General features: G+C 42.6%; 2 protein-coding genes across 7 annotated transcripts in view; one reads left to right on the forward strand and one right to left on the reverse strand.

Moving 5' to 3' along the window:
* ACAT1 (acetyl-CoA acetyltransferase 1) overlaps nucleotides 1-12344 on the forward strand; it is a 33042-nt gene extending 20698 nt beyond the window's left edge. For 2 of the 4 annotated variants that reach the window (XM_030561008.1, XM_030560999.1), the window contains 2 exons: nucleotides 4682-4839; nucleotides 6919-7413. In XM_030561008.1, the coding sequence (XP_030416868.1) occupies nucleotides 4682-4839; nucleotides 6919-7039 (279 nt within the window). In that variant the 3' untranslated portion in view covers nucleotides 7040-7413. Of the gene's footprint in view, nucleotides 1-4681; nucleotides 4840-6918; nucleotides 7414-8591; nucleotides 12232-12259 lie in introns of those variants that run through there. The other 2 variants (XR_004000199.1, XM_030561017.1) reach the window with 2 other exon arrangements.
* LOC115650684 (protein NPAT) overlaps nucleotides 9511-19441 on the reverse strand; it is a 36159-nt gene continuing 26228 nt past the window's right edge. For 2 of the 3 annotated variants that reach the window (XM_030560979.1, XM_030560989.1), the window contains 5 exons: nucleotides 19245-19360; nucleotides 19052-19160; nucleotides 16099-16156; nucleotides 12237-13401; nucleotides 10209-11310 (listed from right to left, as the gene is read on the reverse strand). In XM_030560979.1, the coding sequence (XP_030416839.1) occupies nucleotides 11233-11310; nucleotides 12237-13401; nucleotides 16099-16156; nucleotides 19052-19160; nucleotides 19245-19360 (1526 nt within the window). In that variant the 3' untranslated portion in view covers nucleotides 10209-11232. Of the gene's footprint in view, nucleotides 11311-12236; nucleotides 13402-16098; nucleotides 16157-19051; nucleotides 19161-19244; nucleotides 19361-19441 lie in introns of all 3 variants that reach the window. The other variant, XM_030560968.1, reaches the window with a different exon arrangement.

Here is a 19441-nt window from a genome sequence, read left to right on the forward strand (position 1 = left end):
CCCAGGAAAGGGCTTCAAGGATTAGGGATGCCTTAAGGGAGCAATTTGATGCTGAGAGCCAACAGTAATGTTTGGTGCCTTTGCTGTGCTCCTTGGGGTACAATATTTACCACTTCCTGCAATAATAAAACGTATTGTAAAAGCCATAAAATCCTTTATTCAAAGTACAGTACATAAAAGGCCAGGGGGGTTAGGGTGGTGGACTGTACATTCAGAGGTTTGAATATGTCCTGTTTGGATTACTGTTCAATGTCTGCTGCACTTCAGGATTACTATGCTGCAGAGTAATGGGGGTGGAGTGCACAGGGTAAGAATTGTAGTTATCAGGGCTGGTAGGTGATCGTACAGGTGTTGGGGGCAACTGGGGGTAATAAGAAACTGGCTGCTGGAGAAAGGTGTTTTGTGCAAATACAGGGGAACAAGAAAGAGAGTTTTGGGAGGGGTGTGGGTTACCACGGTACAGATCTGCCTGCATGGCTACGAGAGACTCGAAAGAGTCAGTTTGGCGAGCCAGGAGGCTTATCATGTGCTTTGAGGTTTTTTTGGTAGCCAATTCCTTTTTCCTGCTTTCTGTTTGCCTCCACTCATACATTTTCTCTCTCCATTCCTGCGTCTTCCTACTTTCTCTGTTGTAGTGATTCATTACTGCTTTGATCAACTCCTCTTTTGATTTCCTTGGATTTTTTCTCAAGTTCTGCAAGCGACGTGAGGGCGGTGATCCGGCTGCAGTAGTCAAGGTCACTGGGAAAAAAAAACATAGAAACATGTAATACACAGAGGCTACATTGTTTATTATCACACAGTGAAGGAGTTTGTAGACTTTTTTGTAGCATCATTCCCACATACCTAACATAACACAGAGAGGCCAGGGAAGCGAAGGCATGGCGAGCAATGGGGTGTTTCTGCCCCAACTTCATCCGGGAGGGGGAACTAACTGACTGGCTCACTGGGGTTTATCTGCACTGGGTACAGGAGGTAGCTGGTGGACTGCACAGGGGACAGTAGGGAACATGAAGGTTGCAAGCTGCTGGCGGGGGGTGCGGTCCGCGGAACTGCTGGCCTGCTGGTGTGGGGGGGGGGAACGCACTGCGGGGCTGGCTGCCTGCTGGAAAGGGGGGGGCGGGGGAGACCGGAGCGCACCGCGGGGCTGGCTGCCTGCTGGGAAGGGGGGGGAAGACCGGAGCGCACCACGGGGCTGGCTACATGCTGGAAGGGGGGGGAAGACCGGAATGCACCGCGGGGCTGGGGGGGACCGCGAACCTAGCGCCCTGCACTCAAGTATCCCTAAATTCTCAACAGGGTTTCCTACTGCCAGATATATCACTGCTGCGTGTTACCTGGGAAGAGAGGGAGGGTCTTCTACAGCAATGTGGATTCCGCCCTGGCCCCTATGCAGCTTGCCTGTGTGCAGCCATGGTCCCCCCACCCCTCGCTGCACAGTGGATTGGACGAGTTAGCCTGACCGGGACAAGGACCACGGTGGCTCTCCCTATAAACTTGCGAAAGCAAATTGCGCACGCTCTGGCTGCAACTTTTCAAGAGATTACCGAGGCAGATTACAGAGACGTGATAGAGCAAATCAATGGGCTATTCCACGTTTAGGCATGCATACAGGCAGCCATAACCCCAACCGTCCTCTCCCAAAACATAAAAATCTGCTTACCCCGAGCACGCTCCTCCGCTTCTTCCTCACCAGCAACTTCCAGCTGCTGCGACTGGCTAGCCTCCTCCTGGCTTGAGAAGAGCTCCTGGCTGCATGCCTCCTGGGACTCCGGGGTGTCTCTCTCCACCCCAGTAGCCTGACTCTAGGCTTCATCTACACCCTCCCCCACTTCTCCCTGTTCTGAACTCTCCATCGTGCTCCTAGGATTGGCAGTGGGGTCACACCCAAGTATGGCATCCAGCTCCTTGTAAAAACGGCAGGTTGTGGGGGCAGCTCCTGAGCAGCGATTTTCCTCACGGGCTTTGCAGTAAGCGCTCCGCAGCTCTTTTATTTTTACCCTGCACTGCAGCGCATCCTGTTCATGGCCCCTTCTCAGCAAGGACTGTGATATCTGCCCACAGGTATCATAATTTCTCTGGCTGGAGCGCAGCTGTGCTTGCACAGCTTCCTCACCCCAAACACTGATGAGGTCCTGCAGCTCGGAACTGTTCCATGCTGGGGCTCGCCTGGGGCGTGGAGGCATGGTCGCTGATTGATTGATTGCACTCCACACCTGGCTGAGCAAACAGGAAGGGGATTTTTAAAATTCCCGGGGCATTTAAAGGTGGGGTCAGCTGAGCCCAGGGCAGTGAAGTGTGCATGATTACCAGAGAGGCTTCTAAGGTATGCTGGGATACCTCCTTATACCCCTGAGGTCAATAACAGCGCTGGTGGGCGTCCACGCTTGCTGATCCAGCTCTGGAATCCCTATACCTGAGGCTTGACCGGGTGTACAGCCAGCGCTGCAACCAGGGAGTTGCAGCGCTGGCCGTGCTTTGCAAGTGTGGCCACATCCTAAGTTGCAGCGCTGTAACCCCCTCACCAGCGCTGCAACTCTTTAGTGTAGCCATGGCCTGAGTTGAAGTTGAGGCCTTGGCTACACTGGCGCTTTACAGCGATGCAACTTTCTCGCTCAGGGGTGTGAAAAAAAACACCCCCCTGAGCGCTGCAAGATACAGCACTGTAAAGCCTCGGTGCAAACAGTGCTGCAGCGCTGGGAGCGCGGCTTTGCAAGCTAATCCCCATGAGGAGGTGGAGTATGTGCAGCACTGGGAGAGCTCTCTCCCAGCGCTGGCACTGCAACCACGCTCACACTTCAAAGCGCTGCTGCGGCAGTGCTTTGAAGTTTCGAGTGTAGCCAAGCCCTAAGACAGACATGTTAATCTCTGTGCTTGAGAGAGAACCCAGCTGCATGGTTAATATTGAATTCTAAGCGTGTCAAAGCAATTATCAATAACTAAGACCTTGCCTACACTGGAAGGATTTTTTTTAATACAACCTAAGATATGAATTTAAACTGATATAGCTATACTAGTATAACCCCTTTCCCTCTCCCCCATGTGGGCACTCTTGTTTTGATCTAAACAGAAAAAAGTCTTATCAAAATAAGTGTGTCTACATGGTGGAGTACGGGGCTGGTAGACTGTCATAATTGGTAAAATGTTCCTTTGTAGACTGGTGGTGAAATGTGTATTTGGCAGCCTCAGATTAACCAAAATCTGTGGAAAATATTTAATTGTCACATTTGTCAAATATGCTGGTAACTTTATATAAGGCTGGTTTTGTTTGAGCCGATATATGGCTTTGGTCAGTAGAAAAGATTATGTCTATACAAATGTGGCTGTTTCTTAAAATGTAACCCACTTCATTGAATTACATTGATGGAATTATTGATGTGTTAAAACCAATTTAGCTTGCAAGGTATAAATATTAAAATGGAGGCTTGATTCCTCAGGTGTTAACATCAATGCTAATAACTAGACTGGGGTGTCAAACTCATTCTGTGGGAAAGGCCAAATTAATTTTTTTAATTATGGTGCTTGGGCTGGGGCATAAATTTACATCTCTATAATCCCCTCAGTCCACAGATCTCTCACTGATGATGTTGTGGTGATTGCATAAGGATCAAGGTTAGAACAAAGATTTTTATGTAACACATTTTTAATTCAGTTGTATTCTGCATCACTTGGGAAAACGTTCTCACTCTTAAGACCTACCACTATTTCTCCTCTTGTCCCATTTCTGCGTCTCTACTGCTTCCCTGGCTTTGGTCTCATCTGTACTTAAGTTTTGCAACCCTCCCTAGTTTAGATAGTTATACTAGTAGAAAAGTGCGTATACTGGTATAGCTTATTTTGATTCGATAACTCAAAAGAAGCTATACTGGTATTTATACCTTTATACCATACCAGTATAACTGGCAGCAAAAAAAAATCACCCCCCTAACCAGTAGTGACAACGGTAAAACTTTTAAGTGATTTGTCTTGCTTCCTTTTTTCCCCCCTTCTGTTTTCTTCTTTGCATCAACTCCCAGTTTGCATCCACAGGCTTCACTTCACTCCATTTCCAGCTGATAAATAGTTACTGATACATGAAGCATCATCACTCTGAGGCTAATGGAAAAGGAGGAGTGAATTTCCAGAGCTGCTATTTCGAGCTGTCTGCAAACGGGGAAGATATGTCAGTTACACTGTGCTTACATTTGGAAGGTTATTTGTAAGCATGTGGGCAAAGAAGGAAGTTTAGATTCTGCAGAATCTGAACATGCTATGCAGCCCACATAAATACATCAAGTAGGCTTTGTGTCTGACACCTTCAAACTAGAGGCTGTGAAAGTTCCTCCACTTTTTTCTTTCTTTCTCTGCTGAGCTTCCCTGGAGCTCATTTCAGTTGTGACCTTAAAGCCAGATCTAGAGCCATCTTAGCCCTGTTTTTACAGGGGCAACTGCTGAAATGTGCAGTCTTCTGTACAATCCTTTCTTTGCAGGAAATAGTCTCAACACCACTTTTGAATAATGTGTATCCCAGCTGGGAAACTGGTGAAAAGCCCTGTGACAAGGGGAAGCTTCTGATCCAGGTTCAGTGCTTCACTGGGTAACTTTCAACTAGTTATAGGAAGTGTAACGTTGAATTAAAAACAAAACAGGACCACCATGAAGTGCTTTTGGCTACATAACTTTCACAACGTTTTATTTCTAGGTTCTTAGTGATGCAGGATTGAAAAAGGAAGACATTGCGATGTGGGAAATCAATGAAGCATTCAGTGTTGTAGTCTTAGCCAATATTAAAATGCTGGATATTGATCCGCAGAAGGTGAACATACATGGAGGCGCTGTGTCTTTGGGACATCCAATAGGGTAGGTGAAGTACTCCATTGTGGGGGGTTTTGTTTGTTTGTTTGCACTTTAACAGATACTGTCCAAGGATAAGACCTACCCTAAACACATCACTGCATTTGAGTCTGCTTGAGCCATGTTTTTTTTTAATATTTCCATTTTGTCTTTAGTTTTCCAAGCCGGGGCAAAGGCTTTTGCTAACTGGCACAGGGAGCCAGTCAGTAGGAAGAAGCATGAGCAAGAATTGATGGTGGCAATTTGGGAGCAAGTTCATTGTAATTTTATCCAAGGCTTAACTTTTAGGGCTCTGTGAATCAGGCTTGGATGGAGGTTCACTTTTCTCCTCAGTATTTAGCTCTTCTATGCAGTGGCTGAGCGAGATTGGGAACCTTTTCTTGGATGAAGAATTTTCCTTATGTCCCAGGAAATCTATTTATTCAGTTCATTTATTTGCTCCTATCACCATTGTCTTGGTGCATATATCATTTTTTCTCAAAAATTTCAAATTATTTTACGTTAACCAGGAAACAGACATTACTCCTATCAGAATCAACTGCAACAGTAAACCCAGGAATTCATGTTTGTGCAGTGCTTTCAACATCGATTGTACTAATAAGTATTAAGTATGTTATGCTGACTAAGCCCTCCTGCAAAAAGCTTACGTTAAATGGAGGACCTTCAGGGCATAGTGTAAAGACCAACAGGACACTGGATCTGTCCCACCAACAGGCAATTAAACTCCTGGTCTAGGGCCCTCTACTGAAAATATCCTCACATTTGATCTCCTGTGTAAGGTAGATCCAGAACATCTACTGAACACTGAGTATTGCAGTTAGAAGCCAGTGCAGTCACTGAAGCACTGATGTAATGTGCTCTCTTCAGTTTAATCCACTTGCCCCACCCCCAAATGAGTTATCACATTATAAAGCAGCTGTAGTCTCTGAATGGTCTGTCTTTCCCGGTAATCTACTTTTGGAGGTGGTAACTTGGCATTGTGCAGATCTACTGAAGAAAAATAGCCCCAATCATCTAGCTAAATACAGATTGGAAAAACCATCAGGGATTCCAGGAGCAAATGGTGATCCAGCTCCTTGAGTTGCATGCTTTGTTGGCAAAAGTGTTAGGGCCACTCCTCGAATCAGAAGGGCTAACATTTTCCTTGCCATATTCTGTCGGTGTCCTCTGACCAAATCAGCATCACCATAGTCTTTCCTGGATAGGTTATTTTCAAAAGTCCCTCTCTCTGTAAGTATGTAGGGCCCTGATACTGTAAACCTTTATGCATTGAACTAAATGAGCTGACTTTTTTTTGTTCCAGAAGGCTTGTCTACACTTAAAACACTGCAGCTGGACTGCTTCAGTGAAGATGCTATCTACACTGCTGGGAGGAGTTCTCCTGTTGGTGTAGATACTCCCGCTCCCTGGGAAGCGGTAATTAGGTTAATGGTAGAATTCTCCCATTAACTTAGCACTGCCTACTCAGGGGAGAGAGAGGTCAGTTGATCGGGGGTGTGTGGATTTTTCACACCCCTGAGTGACTTAATTATGCTGACTTAAACACAGTGGTCTGGTCCACGCTAGGAAATTGACAGTTCAAGGTCTTAATCACAGCAAAAGCAGCACCTCGTATATCCTCAAACTTGTAGTTGAAGAAATCGGTGCACAAAACCACCACTTGAACCAGCAGCTGCTCTCAAAATTCTTTCTTCCTCTGGTGGTGGCAGCATGGAAGAGACTTATGTGCAGCCTGCTGTCTTTTTGAGAGAGCTGTGCTTTGCAATGCAGCCCAGTTAACTCAGTTCCAGCAGGGAACAGGAAGTGTGCCATTTTAAAGAGCTGTGTTTAGAATGCTGCAAGGTCTCTTCCTCTTGCTGATACTTCTGGTATTTACATAAATACTTTCATCTCCTCAATGAAAGACAAAGTGGAAAAACTGGTGGAAAGTTGTTTTTATTACTCTTAGGTATGGGTATTCGATATTTAATCTGAGGATGCAGTGCTACAGCAGCACTGCCATTTGAATCTGTTGATTGTCTTAGCTTGATTTTATACAAGTTGCTCTGACTTCCTATAAACTAAACTGTTTTCTCTTCTATATAGAATGTCTGGAGCCAGAATTGTTGCTCACATGGCCCATGTGCTGAAGCAAGGACAGTATGGTCTTGCAGGAATTTGTAATGGAGGAGGTGGTGCTTCTGCGATTCTGATCCAAAAGCTGTAGTCTGGCTGGCTGTTGAAAATACCAAGCCTTAAAATTATATGAGCAAAATAATCTGAATGGTGGTGGCTGTTCCACCCACTTTAACTGTTTGGTTTTCTATAGTATTTCTCTAAAACCTTGATCAGTCATGCTCACATCTGTTTTTTACTTTAAACTAATTTAGTGCAAGTGTTTTTTATATAGTGTGAACTAAAACTTATCAAATTATGGTAAACTACAAGTTGTCACTAGACAAAGATTGTATGCTTACTCGGGATATAGCTGTTCCATGGATGATTCACAAAGATACCCCTGCAAGTAATTATTTGAATGAAAATTGTTTTCTTCAGTGGGTAATGAACTGATATTAAATCATTCATAGCTCTTAAAATGGACACATAGCTTAAGTGCTCAATTTTTTATTTAAGCCTGTAATATCTAGTTGAATTTTTTTTCCATGAAAATCACCTGGCAGTTACTTACTTACCTGAATCTTGCTGTTGGAACATATCTTTACAACAGGAGCATGAGTCTAGCTTGCCATCAACTGTTTAGACTTCTAAGATTAGCTACAATGCTGGAGGAGTCTTTAAATCAGTTTTTCATTAAGGATTTCCACAGCACTTTGTTTAGCATTGTTAAAATGAGTAACTGACATCATAGAACACAAGTTTGTCAACTACAGCTGAAAATATTTAATCTTTAAAAATTATGCACAGATAATTTGGCATTTCTCAGAGGGCCTTTTTAGGTTAGCCAGAGATAAGTGTTCACATGGAGAGTTAACTAGTATAACTATATCCCTTTAAGTTCATACCCTACTTTATACAACTACAAGTTCCTGTGAGACAAGCCCATCAATTTGTGGTATCCAAAAAAGACTGGCTGACAATTGCTTGTGTTCAAGTGAACTATTGTCACTTTTGTGCTAGTTCAGGAGCAGTTTTAAAAAATTTGGCCTTCTGGCTTGAATCTGTACTACAGTTTTCAGGAATATTTTGAGCTGAACAGATCTCCACATGCAAACTTAGAAATGATCTAAATATGTATTTTCACTGAAGAGTCTGCATATGGTTTGAAGATATCAGTAGACTAGGTGGATGCAATTCTTAGGCAGCTTTGAGGGGGTAAGAAGTGAATTAAGAAGCGAAGAAATGACCAATTCTCCTCTAGTTTTCCTAGTACTAGCAGTAATGTAAACTTTTAGTTCAAGTGTTTTAGCTGATTACCTACAGTCTTCCTTAGCTTTTTTTTTTTTTTTTTTTTTTGTGCTTAACTTCAGTGGTGGTCTTCACGTGTGAAAATTTGCAATCACTAGCAGATAATCATACCAAATTGCCAACAGCACCAATTAATGTTTAACCTGAATGAATAATTTTAGTATTTAGATATTCTTAAAATTCCCACTGCTACCGAAGAGGTCTTTTAAAAAAGATTTCTAAAATCACAGCCAACATGTGTACAAGTCCAATGCACTGCAAAGAGCAGGAGCCTGCTGCTTGCTTGTTTTTTTTAAATATATAAAGGCTGTGTGTATATGTTGCACTACCAGTCTCCACTCCTTGACTTCTAGGAAAAGAACACCTGTAAGAAAAGATTTGGTCTTTTGATTCAGAAGTTGTACTGAAGTTGTTAATTAAATTTTGGCAGTACCCTAGTCTTGTCAAGAAACAGATTCTGGCAATAACCACTCAAAGGTGAGGCAAGTAACTGGTTCTAGTACACAAGGTATTTGACTAAAACATCAATTTTGTGTCTGTGGAAATTGACATTGATCTAAGCACCTATGAAACTTAAAATCAGAAGTAACTTCAACCCTCATCTACACAGCAACATTTCACTCTGTCATGACTATGCTACCTTCCTTACAGCAGCTTTAAATTGATTAGTTTCACAAGTCTTGCAGTCTAACCTGTTTGTGTTTGGTTTTTTTTGGGGGGAGGGGGAGTGAAATCGGCTACAAATTCTAATTGGAGTGGGTAGTTGCTAGATAAGCCCTCTGAGCCTTTAGAGACTGACTGACTAAAAATAATTTCAGAAGTTGCAACTTGATATTCTTAGAGTCAAGTGTTATGTCTTTGAATATTGTTCTTTATCAATAGGTCATGTCCACTCCAGAAAAGCCTATACTACTGATAAGAGTAAAGTAATACTGCTTACTATGTGTAAAACTTCAGAGGAAGAATACTATGGGTTAAGGATTGCCTCTTTCCTTAGAGGCACCCTTAGCTATCATTTTTCCAGAATTAAGGAAGTTGAAGGCTTTGTGTAAAATAGGTACTGGAAACATTAAGTCATTTGTGCAAGAAAGGTGTAGTGTCTCTTCCCAAAAAGAAAATTCAGCTATGCCATTTCATGGTTTTTTGTTTCTGCAAACAGATCTGATCATTTAGCATTAACGCAGTCCTTTGAACATGCAAAGTGAAAGTGAACTGAATACCAGCATAGGACTAGTAAAGGGCTGTTTGTTACACAAAATCAATAGACAAACATCTGGATTAAAACCAAAATGTTTATTCAAGCCATAAATGCTATGCAGTACTAAGTGAGTGGATGGGTTTAATATAAACATCTGCTGCATAATTGGTTCCTTAGGAATCCTTGGATGCTATTTGAAACATTGCCATGTCACCATACAGTTCTTACAAGAAAACTATTACATTGTTCAATAATATCAAGTTGAGAACAAAGAGGAAACACACCACTGCCAGTGAAGAAAATTCCGCAGAACAAGTTAGGCCTTATACCATTTAGAGTAGGGATTAGGACTAGTGATCACAAGAAAGTTATTTGTGTATCTACCACTGTGTAGGATGCATACAGAGGAGCTTTGCCCTGCCACCTTCTGTTAATCACTGTTGCACTGCCCCACCAGCATGATCTACCTTTATTTTGAGCTAACAGCCTTTAAGTAGATGAAACAAGAAGCTACCCTGTTGACAATGCAAAATAGAGTTGAAAGAATCATCTTTTCCATTAGAGTATTTTCGATTTTTAGTCTCACCAAACCCAGGAGAGAGAAGGCGTGCCCTGTTCAGAAATACTGTTAGAGATTTCTAACAATCTCTAAAAACTCACTACCTACACAAGTGAACTATTTTACTCAAGCTGTCACTGACTGTTCTTTTCCTTGTGCTAGGCCCTAAATCAAAACTCACTACCTATTTGAGATGGTTGGGTTTTTTTTTCTCCCAGCAGCAACTGTGTTCATTTGAGTACATGGCCTTTACTAAATTAGCTAGGGTATTTGGATTTCAGTTACCAAAACTTCCATCTCAATACAACATAATGCAGGAATGTTCCACCGCTGGGCTGCAACTGATATGCGTGGATACAGACCTGAGCCATGTGAACTAAACCCCTTTTCACTGTTGAGAAAGGAAAACTACTTATAGTCTGGCTATTAAAATTTTAAATATTTAAAACTTTGCTATTTTAAACAATTTCTGCACTTCAGAAGATACCAAGATCTGCATTTGGGAACTTAGTTGGCTAAGTTGGTAACTGCTGTTTAAGATTTTGTAAAATTCTTGGGCAACCGTATTGGAAGATAGTACACTTTGGGGGAGAGGAAGAGACGACTTGTGTTTGTGCCTGTTGCTCTCTCCTTTCGGATGCAAGTTAGTTCCATGCAGTTTTAAAAAGTAAAAAAGCCTTTGACAGAACATGGTGTGGAGGGGTAGGGGAGAACTCTACTACAAACAAATGAACAACAGTCTGATTTGAGAACGCCCCAATACCTGTAAATGATGATCCAAATGATTAATTTCCTAGTTCTTCTCTCAACTGCCTTGTTTAAAATCAGCAGTGCTGCAAGGCTTAGAAATGCTGAGCTACAGAATCACTGCCCTCAAATTCACAAAGTGACTAAGCAATTTAGATGGGTAAGTAAAGAACTTTGCAGAATATAAACATCTGGCGTTATAGGAAACAAACTAAGAACATTTGTTTACAACTCTTCTCACAATACATTTGTACAATACTTACATTATCCAAACAAGTCTACCTGTACAGTTTTGTAAATAAATGGCTCTACATCACTGTAAGTGCTTTCTCAAAAATAAAATATACCAACTTAGAATTCTATTTACAAACTAGCAACCTGCTTCAGAAAGAGCATGATTTTGCTATAAAGTGAAACTTCAGTGCACTGAAAGTGCAGCTTTCCCTTTACAAAGCGACACCATGTTTTAAATAGTCACAGTTCAACTATTTTATTCATCATAATGCAAAGATAACAAGAACTTGTCCACATCCATTCCAGCTGGAAAACAATGTGGCAGCTTCTTTTTCTGTTGGGAGAAGGAAAGGCTCATGTTAAACACCAAAATCATGGAGGTGGAAAAGTTTGCAAATTTCTTACTTTTGCTTCATGCTTCCCCATCCACCTGCTGAAGCAGTAAACACATGACACTTATTCAGAGTACCACATCCTTGTATTAAATTGTAGAAGTGTATTTTAATTGAGCAGTGTAGTATTGACCATGCACAGTGTGATTAAGGGACTGGGGGAGTAGATTAGGTTGCAGTTCCAACTCATTTGCTTGTTCTGTGGCCTTGGACAAGTCCCTTTGTTTCTGCCTTAAGTTTCCCCATCTGTAAAATATGGACCATGCTTACGCACCTTTGTAAACCAATGAAACCTCTGGATGAAAAATATTATAGGACTAAGTATTCCGAATTACAAAAGCTACAGAATGTAGCCTGTGCCCTCACAGTTTACACGGACTGCTTTAATGCTTGATCTAGAATAATGCCTTCGAAATTCATCAATGGCTCAAACTCCCAAGTTTCATTAAAGATAATATTTCAAATGTAGCAAAAAGAAAGTATGCCACGTCCTGGGTCTACCACTATACCGAGGCTGTGGGAAAGGGATTGCATTCCAGATCTGTCTTTTTAGCATAAAATAAGTTCTCTTTTTCTACAATGAGTAAGTTTCTAACAGGCTAATTTGACCTTCACACACAGTTGCCAACAAAGTTACTGGGAGTTGCTCCTGTGTGTGTGAGGTGGTCTGAATCCTAAGAAATATTTTGTTAGTTACGATGAGGAACAGTGGGCTCAAGGAGCTTTGTTACTGATGCAAGGAATTCATTTAGTGGGTGTTGGGATTTGGGCTCTCAGCTCTTTACCATCCAATGCTGGATACATATTGGTGCTAAAAAAAAAAATTAAGTTGACATTTTTAAAATAAAAAATGAATTTATGTACTTGCCTTTATTTTCTTCTTTTTCACAGGTGTTGTAGAGCTCTGAAGTTCCTTTTTACTAGCAGAACGGGAGTTTCTCTCACATTCATTCAAGTCCTCCAGTTTCCTTTTTTTTGCTGTGCTTCTCACTGATCTAAATTGTTGTGTGTTGTCTTTCAGGGGAATCATAGTATTAGTCCTTGCAATAGCAGCCCGTGATAGAATCATCAATGTATGGGCAGCCATACTGACACTGTTTTCACTACCTGTTTCACTAGCCGGGCTGCAGGCAGGCAAGTCTGGAGTAGCAGGCGGGACCATTATTCTAGGGGTTGTACTCTCTTCAGTGTAACGTCTACAAGTTGGTGTCCTTACGCTGTCTGCGATATCCTCTGTATGTGTATCCCCAACTCCTGATGGTGTACGGGGTACTGGTAAATCCCCATTTTCAACCACTTTGCTAGCAGGGCTGTGCCACTGAATGCCATGTAACATCTCCACAGCTTGTTTAGTTAATGGACTTGCCAAACTAAGGCTGTGGTTGGAAGGTTTTGTTTGGTCTCTTTTTGGTTCCTTTGAAGATAGGGAAACAGATCCTGAAGTTTTGCTGTTCACATTTGACAGTGATCCTTGTTTTTTGTTCTGTTCTTGCACTGAAGCAACAGTTTTTTCATTCCAAAGGCCGACATTCTTTTGGCCATTTGACAGTTTTGCAGCATCCTGGTTCTTTTGTTTTTCATCAACATCCCTTCTTAATTCATTCTCTTTATTCGCTGTTGTCTTGTGAAAGGAATCTAATGCGAGTCCTGCAGCCACAGCCCTTCTTTCAGGCTGTGCGTCTTTCACAGCTGCATTTCTGCTACCACCAATCTCAGCCTTACATAGAATTCTAGGCAAAGTTTTATCCTTCTCTCGTTTGTTGGACTGTGTTTTAACAGAGGCAGATGCAGCATTTGGAGAATCTACTGCATATAAAGGATTTTCATTCCTTTCTTTTTGTAATGAGCTCTTAGTATTTTTAACTTGAGTATTTCCTCCTGGAGTAGATAAAGCACTATCAAAGCAAAGAACTCTCCTGTGGCTTTCATTCGGTTTGGAATTTGAACTTGTGGGCTCTGCTGGTACAGTAAGAGAACTCTCTTCCAATTTCCTTCCCAGGTCTGCAGAGGCATTCCTGTCTGAATTTCCAGTCCTGACAAATGGGATAGAAATATTTCAGCAACATAATTTTGATTTATATTACACAAGTTTTTCAATCTGTTTTCTGTCCCTTTAAAGCTATTTCTCAGTGTTGTAAATGTAGCTTAACATTTGCTCAAATTGCAAATGAAAATGTGTATTTGGGTGAGAGCCTTCTAAGGGTTTTGTCCAGTAGCACGTCCTTTATGTTTTACTATAGGAACACTGAAGTGACTGGATAAGGGCATGAGCAATCAATGGGCTGATGAAGCCAATGGAGAAAAACTGGGTGGATCATTGTAGTTCTTTAACTGAAATGACAAAACTTAAGATGAAATATACGACACACTGTGGAAACTCTCACTCCTCCTTTCAGAAATCGCAACACGCTACCCCCTTGGCAGGGTGCAAGTAGAATTTATATGACTAACACTGATTAAAACTAAGCAGAGGGTTGAATACTCCAGAACAATGGAGTCTCAAATCTTGCCTCTGTGTTTCTCCATCAAATACAGAAGAGAGCACCCACCACTTTACATGTACAATAACAGAAGTGTATACATTGGGATATATGTATTTCATTGTAGTCTTTTATCTACATCAAACATACTATGAAACAGAAAATTTAACTTACTTAACTTCCTTTAGGTTTTCCTCCATCTTTCCAGTGTGTTTTAACTCATTTTTCTCTACATTCAATACTTCAGAAGTAATTTTAGTCTGAGTACTCTTCACTTCTGAAACATTTTTTTCTTCTGATTCTACTCTCAATTTATTGCCCTCCTAATTTCCTCCCTTTTACTCCCTCCCTCTTTCCCATGTGGTCTTTTCAAATTCCTCCCTGCAAAAGTTGCAATACGGAAGGCTAATCAGGGTGGACTTGATTTAAATAATCAGTTTTAATCAGCTTTTCCATTTATACTTCAGTTATTTTCAGAAGGAAGGGGAATTCTCTCATTGGCTGATAGAACCATTAGAACATCTTGATTTACAACTAAAGATAGCCTTTACCCTAGATTGGGTTCACCTTTTTGCTACCTAGGAAAGTACACTGTACCTACATACATTTAGCTAAGCAATTATACAGTTTAATATTTTCATACTCTTATACATTTTTAGTATGTTAGAAAATGATGAGTGAGGCTGCTTGTTTACTAAATTAACTTTTAGGCCATGATTTGTGTCAAGCTGCATTAAGCATAAAAAAAAATTATTAAACAAAACAACAAACGTTTTGATGAAAGTTTTATGTATCAAAAACATGTTTCACATTTATAACTAAATGATTTCTTAAACAGAGATTAACTGTAGTCAGTGAATTAAACTGATGATTTCAGGTCAGCCTGGGAAAATGTTCAAATAAGCTCCTGTCACTTTCATTTAGGCATAAATTCCTAGTCTTGCCTAACTCACTTGAAAATGGACAGCCTCCTGGCTTATTGTGACATATTTATAAAGCTTGATTTCAAAAGTTAGATGTTTTACCCTTCTTTTTTTCTTTATACAGAAAAGCCTTTAACTCAAAGCTTTTAACACAGGCTCATGGATTCAGCATATTTATTTTTTATTTAAAATATAATAATAAATTTAGCCTTAACATATTTTGAATTAAATTCACATTTCTTTTTAAACAAGAGTTTTTAATATGAAAAAATTGATTTTTATTTAAAAAATATTTAATTTTTATCTACCTTGCTGCTAATATTGAACTCTGGTCCTCTTCTCCCCTGCCTGACTAAAATACAGAGGAATATTCCTGATTCTACCATCTAGTATAGTTATGAATTGACCCCAGTTATCCTAACAAATACAAAATTAGCACCTTCTCCTGCAGGACCAGCCTAACATTCCTTCCCCTCATCCTTCAAGATCTTAGTAAGGTGTGGAAAATCAATTATATGTTTAAAACCCTCCAATAAATGTATCTGGCACTCTTGATGCCCGTGACTCAACCGAGCTGGGGATGAGGGCTGTGAAGTAGGGCTGGGAATGAGAGGTTCAGGGTGGAGGAAGGGGTTCCAGATTTGGGAGGGGTTCAGGGCTAGGTTTGGGTGGGGCAGAGGATTGGGGTGCAGGGTTACCTCCGACGGCTCCTGGTCAGCAGTGCAGTCAGGATGCAGAGACAGGCTTCCTGCCTGTCCTGGCGCCATGGACCGTGCTGCGCGCCCTGGAAGCAGCTAGCAACAGGTCCAACTCCTAGGCGGTGGTGCTCAAGAGGCTTCGCATGACTCTTGCCTGCAGGCACAGGCCCCCCCAGCTCCCATTGGCGGTTGGCAGCGCACGGAGCCCTGTGGCCCCCCTGCCTAGAAGCTGGACCCGCTGCTGGCCACTAGCCTGCCTTAGCTGGGCTACATCGCTGATGGGACTTTTAATGGCCCGGTGGGCAGTGCTGACCAGAGTGACCCAGTGCCTAACATGCTGCGACCCAATATTGGGTTGTAACCCAGAGTTTGAAAAACACTGCACTAGCCTATGGCTATCACTGACTGGATTGGAGCCCCATTAATGCTGGCATACAATCCTCTGTATCTGGGGCCAAGGCTCCAGGTTAAAAACAAAAAATAGCAAGAACTGCTGGGTACAAGAAAGGAGGAAAATAACCACAAATAGTTAATTCACAAATGTTTGTGAAGTTGCTTTTCCAAAAGAAGTTATGAAGGGATCTGCAGAAGCTGAAATAAAGCAAGACTGAAGAAGTATTTGTGCTAACCTTTGTACTCGAGAACTTGGATGGCTCACAGGCTTTGCCGTACTGGTTACCAGTTTTCCTGAAATGGTGAGGTGTAACAGTTAATAAATTGAAAATATTCAAACTACTCTTAGAGCTGGTACCATAGGAATATCCCACTTGTTCACACCTCTTCGCATGTTAAAAAAAATCCAAAGAGCAACCTGGTGATACCATGACACTCCATAGTATGTTTTATAGTTTTAATAGTTACTGGATTATGAAAATATCTGAAACAGAAAAATAGCCAAGGGCAACCAATTATACAATTTTAGTTAAAACAACTTGGATATATACCGTATATACTCAATCATAAGCTGGTTCATTTATAAACTGACCTCCCCAAGATGGATAAGTAAAAATGGAAAATTTTTATAACCCGTTCATAAGCCGAACCTATAATTCAGGGGTCAGCGAACTTTGGCTCCCGGGCCATCAGGATAAGCTGCTGAAAGGCCAAGATGGTTTGTTTACCTCGAGTGCCCGCAGGCACGGAGGTAAACCTAAATAAACAAAGTGTCCCAGCGCGCCAGCTGCTTACCCTGACGGGCCAGGACAGCAACTGGTGGGGAAATTTTTGGGGGGTGAGAAGCTGAGAGTCGGAGTAACCCCTGTGACCAACACCCACATGATCCCACCCCTAGCCTGGGACCCCCACACTCTCCCTATCCCTTCCCACTTTATCTGGGGAGGGCCAGGGGAGGATGTCTCTGACTTGGTTGGAGCTGCTCTAGCAGGCTGGGCAGCGTGCTCCGGCGGGCCAGACTGGGCGGCGCGGCTGCAGCCTGTTCCAGTGGGCTGAGCTGGGTGGCACAGCCGTAGCATGCTCTGGCACCTAGGCGGCGCAGCCACAGCCTGCTCGGGGGGGGGTGTCGCCCAGCATGGCTGCAGCCTGCCAGCCAGAGCTGCAGCTGCTTCGGAGGCTGGGTGGGGAGCAGCGTGGCCAGAAGCGGAGAGACTCTGGCCCCGCTTCTTCCCTTCTGGCTGTGCTGCCTCTCCTTGCTCCCTCTGTTGAGGGAAGGGGCTGTGTCCCACCTCTCTCTCTCTATACCGGTTCATAAGCCGATCCCCGTCTCTGGTGCTTCTGTTTTTACTAAAAAAATTTGGCTTATGAACAAGTATATACGGTAAATGTAAAATGTACAGGACCAGGGAAAAAATTAAATTACCTCCAACTATCTTGTTACAATTTGCCATTGAAAGAAGCAATCCTTCATAATGCAGAGAGAATGTATCCACATGTTTAATATAAAATTATATATAAAATGGGGGAGGGGGAGGTTGCACTGGTACATTACATTTTTACTATGTACATCTGACTATTGCTATTTAATAAGAACTGATAGCGTTACTCCTGGGGAAATTCTGTGGACTGTGCACCCACAGAAAACGTCAGGGAAGCTGCACGGGAAGAGGGACGACCATGGGTGCAGATTTGGGGGGGGGGAGGATTGCTCCCCCAAACAGAGGCAAGACTTGGGAGGGGCACATGAGGTTATGTGCCACTGAGCCCAGAGCTGCCCATCTGAAGGGGTCCTAGTGCCAGTTGTGCTCTGCTTCTGTGTACTCGGAGCCTTCCTCTTTTCTGTGCCACAGCAAGTACCCGCGGTGGGGCTGGGTAAGGGAGGGTGGGGAGAAGAGGCAGTGGGGAACAAAGGGGTATGTGGAATAGTGTAGGGAGAGGGGAATGTGGGAGTGAGGCAGGTGCCGGAACTGGGGGTGCAAAGTGGTTTCCATTATATTCAGAGTTTACAGTTTGGTTCAATGGCTCTCAGAACCTCCACTATACAAATTGTTCCAACACCCCTGAAGTGAGGGGAAGAAAAGGGGATAGGGGAATCGCAGGGGGAAGTGGGAGCCTGGCAGTGGCATCCCCTCAGCAGTAGCTTGGACTCCCCCATTAAGCAGGCCCATTGAATCCTCACCCTGATAATCCCTACCTCCCTACACCTGGACCCCCCCCCACACCCAGACCCTCCCTGCTGAGCCCCAATCACCTTCACCTGCAGACTCCCACTGTCCCTGCACCTGAAAAATCCCCCTCTCCCAAAAAGCCGCTGTGCATCCAGATCTCCCACTGAGCTGCCTGCACCTAAATTGCCCCACACAGAAACCTCTCACCCCACACCTGGATCCTCCCACACTAAGTCCCTCCACACTTGGATCCTGCTGAGCTGAGCCTGCCCACCCACACCTAGTGCACCTGGCACAGAGGGGCACAGCCCTGGGATGCTTCTGGGGCAGGCCCAGCCCTTGCACTGTGTCAGGGTCAGGTCCAGCCTCACTGCCGAGTACTTGTAATGGAGGAGGTGAGGGCTTCAGGGTGAGCTCCCATCTCAATGTGGCCAGTGGTCTGTGCTCCCCACTGTCATGCTAGAGCCACATATTACTGACAAACAGAATTTGCAGATTTTTCAAATATTGTGTGTAGAAATTTTAATTTTTTGATGCAGAATTCCCTCAGGAGTACAGTGTGCTCAGAGCTGTTGGCCATTCTGCCTTACCGTTTCTATTTCAATGTGGTTTTGATCAGATAAATATTTATGGCAAGAATTGTTTTTATAAAATAATTAAAATGACAACTGTGAATGCATTCAAACAGGAGTCAAACATGAAGTAATCAATTCATTCTTCAGAAGAGTTATTTTGGCCACAGAAACATACTGAATGGCTACAATAAAAAGCTGGAAAAAACTACCCACGCTTGACTTAGAACCTATAAAGATTTTGTAAGGCTGGCAGTTTTTTATTTGTAAACTGAGCATATCTGATAGTCAGTCATTAAGACAACAAACAAGAACTCCCTTAAGGCCACTCTGAAAATTTGATTTTCACAGAACACCACTTTAAAAATTTCACATAGTCAAATTAAATGGCTCCAGAAATTCCAATTTTTGTTAAGCCTTATACAGCTCAAGAAGTTTAAGCACTGTACCTGTATTTGACTTGTTTCTTGCTCCGGCGGTCTTCTGAGATTTGGGAGGAATGGGTATTTTAGGAATACTTCTGTTGCACATAGGATTTGCTATAGGCATGTGTAGAACCTTCAAAGAATCAAAGTATCACATTAGGGTTTGTTTGAAACAATTTAATTTTGAGAACATGAAGATTTATTAGTAATACTTTACCTGGCGGGGAGGTGCTGAGAAGGTATTTCCACTTTGTCCCACTACTGATACGGGGATCATCCCCACCATTCCTGGTAGAACAGGCTGCACTGGAGAGGCAATTATAATGGCAGAACCTAAAAAATTAATTATTTTTATAGAATAAAAATTAAAATATTTCAAAAAAGAACAAATGGGTCCTCAGACTGATCTTTCCC

Source organism: Gopherus evgoodei, chromosome 1, assembly GCF_007399415.2.
Source record: "Gopherus evgoodei ecotype Sinaloan lineage chromosome 1, rGopEvg1_v1.p, whole genome shotgun sequence".
Taxonomy (NCBI): Eukaryota; Metazoa; Chordata; order Testudines; family Testudinidae; genus Gopherus; species Gopherus evgoodei.